This window comes from Podospora bellae-mahoneyi, chromosome 2 (genome assembly GCF_035222275.1).
Source record: "Podospora bellae-mahoneyi strain CBS 112042 chromosome 2, whole genome shotgun sequence".
Taxonomy (NCBI): Eukaryota; Fungi; Ascomycota; class Sordariomycetes; order Sordariales; family Podosporaceae; genus Podospora; species Podospora bellae-mahoneyi.
In genome coordinates, this window is record NC_085881.1 from 4,515,651 (window position 1) to 4,526,880 (window position 11,230).

At 52.0% G+C, this 11,230-nt stretch overlaps 2 protein-coding genes across 2 annotated transcripts; both read right to left on the bottom strand.

Moving 5' to 3' along the window:
- Window positions 1–502: 502 nt before the first annotated feature.
- On the bottom strand, window positions 503–937 carry QC761_212480 (uncharacterized protein; the record flags this gene model as incomplete). Its single annotated transcript, XM_062876981.1, has 1 exon — window positions 503–937. The coding sequence occupies one exon, from the start codon at window positions 935–937 to the stop codon at window positions 503–505; it is 435 nt and encodes a 144-aa protein (XP_062735631.1).
- Window positions 938–6,245: 5,308 nt separating this feature from the next.
- CHS2_2 (Chitin synthase, class 2) lies at window positions 6,246–10,739 on the bottom strand. The gene is made up of 4 exons (XM_062876982.1): window positions 10,470–10,739; window positions 9,831–10,370; window positions 7,994–9,243; window positions 6,246–7,933 (listed from the first exon to the last, which is right to left on the bottom strand). The coding sequence occupies exons 3-4, from the start codon at window positions 8,910–8,912 to the stop codon at window positions 6,465–6,467; spliced, it is 2,388 nt and encodes a 795-aa protein (XP_062735632.1). The 5' UTR covers window positions 8,913–9,243; window positions 9,831–10,370; window positions 10,470–10,739; the 3' UTR covers window positions 6,246–6,464.
- Between the last annotated feature and the right edge of the window lie 491 nt (window positions 10,740–11,230).

The following is an 11,230-nucleotide window of genomic DNA, read 5'->3' on the forward strand; positions in this document are numbered from 1 at the left end:
TTCCCGACCGTTGGTACCGGTAGTTGAACTGCCGGTGAGATGGTGTGAGGTGAGGTGTTTGTTTTTGTTGGCGCCTCAGCTCGTGTGGAGTTGACTTTTTGAGTTGGAGACCGCTGGAGCCCCTTTTCCCAAGCCTTGCTCCACACATCCCAGCACACCAACAAACCATCCGGTCTCTCGCCAAGCCCACCAACAAAGGGGTACCGGTTCGTCTGATGACAGAATTCATCTTGTCGAGGTGAAAAAAAATTGCTGAGCTGAGAACTTTTCGGCAGCCGTTGCTTTGTTGTTGGTATCCTTCTGAGGCCCCTGCCCTCCGTGACAAAAAAAGATGAATAACTTTTTGATATCCCCTTCCCGATTCATAAAACCCTCCGGAACGCCGTGCTGTGTTGTTTGCAAAAGTTGGTGTGGTATAAATATAGACAAATGAACAGAAGCGCAGAGCAGATGAGTCGTCGAGTGTGTCGTCTCAACGACTCGTGACAGAGTCAGAGTCGACTTAGTGGCCGAGGCTGCTGATGCGGCCCCAGAAGCCAGACTTGGTGCTGCCGTTGGTGCTGTTGGAGTCTCTCCGGCTGAGCTCGGTCGAGTTCTTCTTGGTGGAGGAGGAGCTGGAGCTGAAGATGTTGCCGGCGCCACCGCGGCCTACGTGGCTGATGGTGGCAGCCTTCTCGCGGACCTCGGCGCGGGTGAACTCCTCGTCGAAGGAGAGGACAGGGCGCTCGGCTTTGGCGTGAGCGTTGCCGGCACCCCCCCGGCCGGAGTAGAAACGGCCGGTGCTGGAGGGTGTGGTAGCAGCGGGGGTAGGGACACCGGAGGGAGCGGTGGTCTGAGGAGCACGGAAGAAGTTGCCAGCACCGCCACGGCCAGAGTGGGTGTAGCTGTTCTTAGCAACGGTGGGGTGAGGCTCGGTGATGGTGTAGAGAGAAGGCATTTTGGCGGTTGAGTGTCTTGTTTGTTAAGGACAAGAGGTTGTTGTGTTGTGTTGTGTTGTGGTGGTACTCGGGTGTCAGAGACAGAGCAGAGAGAGCTTGAAGCTTTGGGCAGTGAACTTGCTTTTTGATGGTGTAGTCTGGTCGAGATATCCTTGTGTAAAAAAAAAAAAAGAGCAGACAAAGGAGAGCTATTATACCCAAGGCAAGGAAAGTGCCTTGTGTGTAAGTGAAATTGCCAAGCATGGACCAAGGGGCAGACAGATGGAGACGGGAAACGGGAAACGAAACTTTTCCCCAACAAGCCCCCCCCCTCCTGGATTCCAGCCAAACAAAGATCCAGCGCTGTAGCACGAGCTCTGGGCGGAAAGCCGCATGATCATGGCACCCTGGCGCTAAGCCGCCTGGAAGGACAGCGAAAAAGAGTACAAGCCCGGTACTTTGCCCTGTAGCCCTCTTTGTTCCAACGCCCGATTGGCGCCCTGGGAAAATTTTGCAGGGCAAAGTGCAAGAGCTTCACCAAGATGGCCTCTTTTGGCATGGCAGTGTCATCATGGGCATTCGCAAGATCTCGCCATTCGGACTGTTTGATAAGCTTACCTAGGCATGATACACTACATAGACATAGAGTCAGAAATGTGATAGATTACCCTATTCTGGTTCTTTTGGTACATGTTCTCAGTCATCCATCATCAAACACCTATGCGGAGAGTGACTCGGCCTTTTCATGGAGAATGCACAAAAATGATGAGCCCAGAGGCCTGGAATTGGCCATGTTAGCGATTGCGTCAGGTGCTACAGTGGGCCTGGCCAGGACAGGCTTACAGGCTGTGCCCCAGCACGACTGGGCTGAAAATTTGCTGCCGAGAGTCCACCCAAGCTTTCTGTTAGCTTATGAAAACTCACCTGGCCGTCACGAGGCACGCTAATGGTGCTATCTGTTACGAAATCATTACTCCATCGCAAGCTCCCCTGTCATGTACCTTTTGGCCGGACGCCCCGGCAAACGGTACTTGGTTGGACTGGGCAGCCCTGCAAGGGACAGTGACGACTTTGTTGTCGAACAACTGTGCGACCACCTGTTTTTCCCATCTCCGCTGCGACGAGAGAAGGAACTTGCAGTGACATGAGACGACAAATGGCCAGTATGACCAATATCCAAGGGCTTGCACCATCTCACGTCACCTTCTCATGAAAACGAACAATTCGTCATGAGGGCGACTCCGGCCCGGCCAGGGAGCGGTCAACACGGCGGCCACGATTCCCAAAAAAGACAGGTCGATGATGCTTCGTCAAGACAGAAAGAACAGAATTTTAAGGTCTCGTGGTTTACCCCGGACCTGGATGAAGCTTGGCTGCCAGAACAGGGGACCAAATTGGCACATCCACGCTGGGGGGTTTGTGGAGTCGTTGTTTAAAGGCTACCAAATGAGGCATCAGAAAAACAATTCGGCAAGTTGGCCGTGGCCAGGTTCCCCAGCAGAATCGGTCGGCCCCGGATTTTCAAGGATCTGAGAGCCTCTCCCGTTCGCTGGTTCCCGCGATCCCCGTAAAGACAGGTATCCCCGCATTTTCGACTCTGCGCTGGCTGTATGTCGTCTCGTTCCCCGCAGGGCATTGAATTCCCAAAGAACAATCTGACGAAGCTTCGATTACTCAACTACGCACGAGCTCACATCAGAAGGACAAAGATGCCCTCCTGATCACACCCGCAGCAACGCCTTCACAGACTCAATTCTCGACTCTCGTTCGGCTGCCGCCCGGTATACCTTTTCCTCCTCCAAGAAGTCAATCAAGCGGCAAGGGCGATGGCGAACTTGTGGCTTGGGCGCTGGGCGGTTAACGCCGGCCGGGCACGCAAGATGGCTTCTTTCGTTCAGCTCTCACAGCTGTCTCGCCCTGGCCAAGCGCCCGCCCCTGTACTGTGTGGCTGTCATCTGACGTACAGACATTTCAACATTGTTTCCAGAAGCTCGCCCGGCATTCTCATTGGCTGTGACTGTTGTAGCATTCCGTCATGTTACTCTGCGCATCGTAGGCTCCCAGGTACCGTGTGACGCTGGGTGAATCTTTGTGCAGGAGAATTGGTGACTGGAGGTATGGTAAGTTGTGTGAGAGTTGGCGGAACAAGATATGTAGACCATCTGGGCATTCGGGTTACCCAAGTAGGGAAGCCGAAGTCATAAAGTTATCCAGGGTTGAAGTGAAGATGGACAATCCGGGCCGAAGTTTCATGACTTCTTTACCGGGCCGAGCCTCAAAGTCTCACTGCGGCAATGTTTTGACACCAGCAAGTGGCTCTTGCTCTAAGTGGGAACTGAGTGTAGTAGCACAACATATTATCCTCGTATAGGAAAAACACTTTCATACATCTCGTGCTCAATTCTGAGTACTTTCGATTGTTGAGCTTTTCCTGTGATTTCTGTGGTACGAGGTGGCCACCCGCCAACTCGAAAAAAAGCCTACTTCAGCCCGGTTCAGTCATCAAACATTTTCATACACCCATCTCCATTCCTCTCAAGCCAATCAACCAACTCTTTTTGGGCATCGCCTTTTGTTATGAAGAGCGGTTGTCGTTCCCTTTGCAAAATCGATCCCACCCCTTTGGCTCCTGTCTCAACATGGATTGAAAGGTAGTTTGCGGCAGGACCAAACTCGCATGGCTGGAACAATCTCTAAGGAAGAGTGGACAAAATTATGGCAGAAATAGAGGGAAAACGGATGTCTTTGGGCACATCAAAAGCGGGTGCCTGTCGTGCCTATCGACGAGAACCTCCACTGTGGCGTTTAAGACACCACCCATGACAGACTCTGTAACCTAGTGTACAAGAGTTAAATAAACCTGAGAGAAAGGAAAATTCGGGATTGTCTTTCCAGACCCTGTCTTATTATCTTCCAGGCAGATCAAGGAACAACTTGACATACTCATATCGAACCCTCATCGAAACCAGCTCCAGGCTTCTGATACAATCATTTTGGAAAATCGTCAACCGTTTGCTGTGAAATATTCTCTTGGTCGTTTGCTGGCTGACCCTCTAGCAGTTGCAAGCGAGATCTTTCGTGTGCGCACCACGCCGTTGTTCGCCGGTAAGCCCTAGGCAGTGTTTGCACACGCTTCAGCAGACCAAAATGTGCAAGGGCCCGAGCAGATTCTATGCCAGCAGCGGCTATGGAAACAGCTTCACTCCCCATCACCACCACCGCCACCACCCCCTCCTGCAATCAGCACGTTGATGATCATTCCCCTCCTCATCGAGACCTCGGGACCTCACACCCTCTCCCCCTCTGAACCCCGCGACCATTCCCTCCCGATCGTGACGACGAAGGCAAGGGCAAATCCCCCGAGGTCTTCACCCCCGTCCCCCCCTTTAGCCCAGCCAAATCCGCCTTCGAGGTCATCCCCAAATGGAACCAACCACCCCCTTACCCCGGTTCCACCACCACCTACCCCCCCAGCTACAACTTCATCCTCTACCTCAAGATCCTCATAAACTGGTACAACACCTACCACCCAACCGGCCACCTCGGCACCTCCGGCTCAACAATCTGCTACCACATTTTCCACCGCACCAACCTCGCCCCCTTCCACCAAACCACCTCCGCGAGCACTGGTCACCCAACCCAGGGTATACAACTGCCCCTCCTGCCCCCTCCCCTACTCCTCCTGCCCACACCGGTGCTTCACCCCCACGCGGGCAAGTTCTTTGGTCTATCCGACGACCCTACCATCCTCGACGACCTGTTGACCTGCTTCGGACCGGAGAACCATGACCTCAACGACCGCAACTGGGGGAGGATCCCGAGGATAGAGTTTCAGTCGCTGGAGCAGCACGAGAGGTTTCTTTTGGGGGGTTTGTACACGATGGACAACAACCTGAGGAGGAATATGGAGACGCGGTTGTTTCAAATTCACGGTTTTTACGTCCATTTCGAAAAGATGGTGAGAGAGCTGGAAGGGGGGGTGGAAGGGTTGCTTGAGTTGTACAGGGGGGTTGTGGATTTGAGAAACGGGCAGGGGAGGGGAGGATTTTGGGGGGCGTACTCGAGGAGATTAGACGGCGGGAAAAGGAGGAGGTGATGAGGAAGAAGAGGAGGTGGGGGGATAGGGGGAGTATGAAGGAGGTGAGGGTGGGTTGTGATGGGGTGTCTACCGTATCTTCTGGCAGCAGTGAGGGGTGTGTTGGCAGTGACAAGGCTGCTGACAATGATAAGCGTGATGGTGGGTTTCCGTCCCCGACAAAGAAACGCAAGTCGGTTGGGACGACGGATGATGAAGAGGATGAGGACGCGCCTTGGGGGACCGATTGCTCAGAATATAACGCTCGCATGACGCAAGAGCTTTGCAGGCGGCTGGATGAGGAGAGCAACGAGGAGACCAAGAGGCGCCACGGCCTGACTGAATACGAGATGTGATTTTGGAGGGCTTGTCTTGGTTTTGATTGAAAAGCATTGGCTTTTGGAAGTTGGGGGACAGAAACGCTGTTGTCACTCGGGTATCTTGAACCGGATACCGCAGCTATGATACGATCTGGAGTTTGAAAAGGGACGGCGTCGTTTTTACCATCTTGAGTTGGAAACAAAACTGGTATATGGTTCCTATCGGAGTTTTACTTGGAGTTGAAGGACCCCAAAGGTTGGGCTGGGAAGGCAAATCTGTTTTTATTACCAACAGATACCCCTAGATTTGATACCCCATTGGATATGGTATGGCAAGGAGTCAGGGAAAGGGACAGCGTTGTCATTCAACTTGGTTATTCGGGAACTGGGAGTGGTTTCTGGAAAGTGTTCGGTTTACTGTCGTTATGGACACACATATGAGACACGAAATCCAAAGAGCATGTTTCATTAACCCAACCCAACATGCTCGCTGCATATGTGCGTGTATTGTACAAGTTTTGCCCGCCCTTCCTCATCATCATCACGATACCTGGCACTGCGAATTAGATCAACGCAGAAATGCTGAACTACGCCCTGAAAACAATCAAGACCTTCTTGTGGATAGTCAACAGGCCCTCAAAAATCGTTGATAAACTTCAAAAGATAGTCATTCGGCCTCAAAAGAGAGTTATTAAGCCTGAAGGATAATTACGATGCCTTAAAAGAACATGATAGGTCTTGAAAAAATAGACTAAACGCCTGTTTTCTTCTTGAAAAGGCCCAGTAGAAATCATCTCTCTATACGATACATAGGTACACACATACAAGTCTAGTCGTGATGGGATATCTCTTAAAAGCAGAGCCATAGCAAGGACTACTCAAAACACAACCACACCTCCGCAAATAATTCAGATCAAAAATGATTATATAAACAGGCTAACATTCATCAAAACAAAACTCTCAAGAAATATCCCCCCATCTCCCAAGGAGATAGACTCCAAAAAAGCTTTAAAAAAACCCGTTAGAAAAGAAAAACGCAACCAAGGTATCTCTAACCGCCCACATCCGTGGTATCCATCCCCCCTCATTTTCATCCCCTATGAAAGAGTTTCTCATGTCTTCGTTTCAAACAGATATTACCCTGGTATCACTTTAGACACCTCTAAACATCCTCACAATCAAGAACCACAACGCGCCAATAAACTTGAACGCACTCAAACCAGCCACACTCCACAACACCACCTGCAAGTAAATGTTGGCCTTATGGGCCTTGGACTCCTCCTCGGTTCTCCCCGAATCGTCCTCCACAACTCTGTCCAGACCGCCCGTGCTCAGCACGACAGCGACCAGGGCAAAGTTCATCAACATCCAAATCAACACGACCACCGTCCTGACGCCTCTGTAGTAATCCATCTGCTTCTCCTCGAGCTGAGCCGGTGTTGGGGCCTTGACCTCCTTGACGGGCTTGCGGCTAAAGACTTGCATTTCCCTCTCGTACTGCGCGTTGAGATCACCCTCATCAGGCAAATCAGTCTTACCCTGACCGTCCTTGGTGCTTACTGTGGGCAAAGCATCCGGCTTGTCGTCACCCTTGGTACCCCACGAGATGTCGTGCGTGTTGCAAAAGGCGTACACGTTCAGGACGTTGGTGTAGGTGGGAGAGAGCAACATATACTGAATCAACGAGGTGAACATGTGCCAGGGGTCGAACATCATGAGCGAGGCGATGAACCAAAGACCGTACGTCGACAGAACCGAGATGATCAACGTGTAGAAGACCTGGTTCTTGAACAAAGAATCGATGCTGAAGTTGTTAACTTGCAGATCTTGAATGATGGCGTCGACGGCGATGTATACGGCTGCAAACATGAGATAGATGAAGATGATGGCCCAGAAAATAACCATGGCCATGTAATATCTCCCGGAACCAGCTGGCCTGTTGCCCATCGCCAAGACGAAGCATGTCATGAGCGATACGCCGTACAGCCAGAGGAACACCACACCCAAGATTTCGCCCACTTTACCCAATAGTTTTTCGTCTCCCAAACTAGTCGTCAGGATCTTGAAAACCAAAAAGAAGTTGCCGATAGCGAACCAAGCGAAGATCATGTTGATGGTGTTGAAGATGAATTCGATAAAGAAGAAGAATTTGCGGAAAATAGAGTGATCGGACCGGAAGAACTGATGGAAGTGGACAATAGCGTAGATGGCAGCGAAGAAAGAACCGTTAAGCCAGCGACGACGCTGGAGAATCAACTCGGTAACCGTGTCTGGCACATCAGTCTCGCCCGTGGCCGACTTGACGTACTGAAGAATCCAGTGGCAGTTCCGCTTGGTGACAAGCTCGAAGCACAGAATACGATCTTCGGCGAGGTACATGTTGGCTGTGAAAATACCAGCATCACCGCCGTGCAGTTTCTCACCAGCAAAGTACTTCTCCAACGGCCCCTGACCGTTCTTGTCATTTTGCAGCGCAACGTACCGGTAAGCCGAGAAGGCACCGGGCAAGACGGAAATGAAACCAAAGGCAGATTCGAGAGGCTTGTCCAATATGTTACTCATCTTGTACTCGAAGTTTTGCGTGGCCACCAGTGGGTTGATCAAATTCTTTCCACCCTTGCCTACAAGCGATGGTTAGCTACTTATCATGGGAAAGGCATGCGTAAATTGATAGAACCCACCTAGCATAGCCTTGATCTCGCCGCAAGCACCACCGCACATGGGCTCAAGGTCGAAAGCCTTCCAAAGCTGATAAATCGAGCTGCCACCAGGCTTGGTACCAGCGTCGATCAACACGCAAATGTTGGGATCCAGCACCTTTCCAAAGGCGTCAAAGAACCAACGATGAGAGTTGATCTTCTTCTGGTTCTTTTCCTTGAGACAGAAAAGCATCTGAACGGGCTGCTGCTTGGGAATAAGCTGCACAACGTCGTTCTTGATGGCCATGCCGACCTGGGTGGTGTATTCGTAGATGTGTGCCGTGACGTCCTTATTGTTAACTTGCTGCTTGGCAATACCCTCTTGATACACACCCATACCAGCGAGCAAAGCTCTCGTCCTTGGGTTAATCTTGGCACGACCGTCACTAACGACGCACACCACAATCTTCTTCCACGCATCCTTGCCCCAGGTCTTGCTCTCAGTCCGTTTGCACATGTACTCGACGTTCTTGAACACACCAATCATGGTACGCGCAAACAGAATTTCGTCTTCGTTGTACATGGTGACCACAATGAACAGCTCGGTATGTCTGGGCTTGCTGAAGAGCTTTTGGCGGAGGGTGAAGTTCTCGTTGTAGAAATCCGAAGGATCGCAGGTGGCAGCCGTATATCTCATGTGGGTGAACTCATCGCGCTCTCCGTGGGGAAGCTGGTTCAGCAGCTTTGGAGGAATTGGGCAATCAAGAACCAAGTTCCCGCGGTACAACAGAACCTGCTTGACCGTCTTCCACCTCTTGATCGCATTTTGATTTTTTGGCGCCTGCTGCTTGTCGTGATAGGGGTCGTTTTGCCCAACTTGCGAGTCGTTGTGCGTCAACATCGGCCGTCTGTCGTCCTCGGGGAAATATCCTCCACCCCCGTCATACCCTTGGCCCTGCATGGGCGTTGGCTCATATGGTTGGTTGTAGTAGGCATCATGGTGTGCCTCCGGGTTCACTCCATACCCCCCCAAGTTGTCTACGGATTGCTATTCCACCAGAGTCAGTCTTCCGCCCTCAACATCCCCCCATTCCCAGAGATACTCACAGCGGTCTGCATTTGTAACGAATCACCAGGGCTGAATCTACCAGGACCAGCACTGGGCATATCCAGATGGGAGTGTCCGTAGGGCGCGTCGTCAAGTTGGTACCCAGATTGCATGGGATGGGCAGGAGAAGGACTCCTGCGTGGGTTACGCGTCTCCATGGGATGGCTCTCGTAATAATCGTCGTCTGTACGTCCAGAAAGTTAGCCTTGGTCCCCTTCCCCTGAGTAAACTTTCGCCCCTAGCGTAGGCCAGCTTTCCCACATATGCAGGCCAACGTAATACGGACCCTTAAGATAGGTAGAATTAAGAATAAACCAAGCTACTGCGCCGCGAGACCTGACACAGCTTCCACTCGTGCAGTAGGTCGAATGCTAAGCTGAGTAGGAGGTATGGTAGGGGTGAAAAGCCGACTTGCACCAGGCAAGACAGAGGAGGACGAGAAACAATGATGCGGCTCGGACAGAGGCCGCGGGCCAGAAAAGGAGGAACGAGGCACCCAGGGGAACCGGCCACTTGGGCTTTGAAGGAGTAAAGAATGTGATGTGAGGCTGGGATCGGCAAAGGTGTGGAGGAGCGAAAGGTACAAACGCGGAAGGGGTAGGGGGGGAGGAAGGGAAACCCAGAGGATTAAGGTCGGGCCTGCCCTTGTAGAGCGACCCACCGCCGCCTCGAATTCAGGGTCTCATGAGGATGGATCACGGGGAAATGTAAGACGAAGGGGGGGTTCTCATGACAACTGGATTGATTGTAACAAAAGAGTGTGTGACTTACTTAAACGATTATACGCCATGTTTGCTAATGTTGAGCCCCTTTTCGGGGGACTAGGACCGTATTTCTTTCCTGTCTACAAGTTGTAGATTTCTATGTATGTGTGGTATGTGGTGGTGGTGGAACAAGAAAAAAGGAGGTGGTTGTCGTCTGCTATCCCTCGGTTTCACAAGTTGCGCCCTCTGCTGGAATGTCGAACTTTCTTGCTTTCTCCTTGTTCCCCTCTCTCCCTTGAGCTGGCCGCAGTCTGGCGGTCACTATTGCTCGAACAGAAAAGGGTTGAATATTAGTTGGCCCTCTCCGGCCCTTTGCGCGGCGGCACCAAAAACGCGGCACGAACAGTCTCGCGGGTCGTCGTTCGTCTCGATTTTTTTTCTCTAGCGGCGGGAAGGGTTGCGGTTCGGTGCGGATAAGGTACAGATGCGCGTTGCTCAGGCGGTCGGTCGGTCGAAGCGCTCACGACAGAATAGAGTTTCTGCTGCCAAGCGAGCAGCAGTGTTTGGGTGCTTTGGGCTCTGTTGCAAAGAGTAGCAACGGGATCTCCTGGCGAGTGGAATTCTTCTCAAAAAAAGGCGGGAGTCGCAGTTTCGTGAAGGTCAAGCCTTAATGGACAGCTGACAGGGGTCTCGAGGGGCAACTGACGGGGGAGGCTCAGCGAACGGACGCGAATGAAGGGGCGTTGCATCCCAGGGAGATGCCCGGCAGAGCCACAAGCACTCCGCTGAACTGTCTTGCGTTTCAGCGCCTAACTTGGGAAGGTGTGACGTTGGGACCTGGGCGGGACTTGATAAGGCGCCTGCTGATTGGGTCAAGCGCACCGTTTAAGGGGTTGAAATGGAGGGGTGGAAAGCCTGTTTCTGTTTCTCTTGGATTGTGGGGTGCTTTTCTATCAACTATCCCGAAAGATCACCATCAACCTCACCTTGTAATCAAAATATCTTGAGATGGGCCGAGTTGTCCTTTGGCAGCCCAGGCTCCGCATTTGACAGAGATCACAGGCATTGCTTGGCCAGCCTCAGCTGAGCTGAGGGAACCCACGACTGAATCATTCACCCACATCCTCAACAAACACCAACAACAAGCAAGCAATCCGAGAGCCGCCCAGCGGCTGTGTAGCGCGGCAACCACAGAAACCGCCTCTTCCACACCTCACCCCTGCTCTGTATTCATCAACCTGAAGATGCACCCGCTGCGTTCCGCTCTCATTGCCGCTGCTGCACGCCCCCAAAAGAAGCATCCAATTCGACGACCGGTCTTCACTCTGCGTTTGCGTTTCTGCAGTGCAACCATATGAATCCAACTTCAACCCCAACCCTCCAGCCTACCTATCGATCAAGACTGAGCTTGTGACACTATAGCATCCATCCATCTTATCTTCATTTGATCACATAGTAGCAGTCAGG

Excerpts from the sequence above, each read along its gene's own strand:
- CHS2_2 (XM_062876982.1), bottom strand. The coding sequence starts at position 8,912 with ATGCAGGGCCAAGGGTATGACGGGGGTGGAGGATATTTCCCCGAGGAC. Across the intron at positions 7,934-7,993 it reads CGAGATCAAGGCTATGCTAG|GCAAGGGTGGAAAGAATTTG; the intron begins GTGGGTTCTATC and ends CATCGCTTGTAG.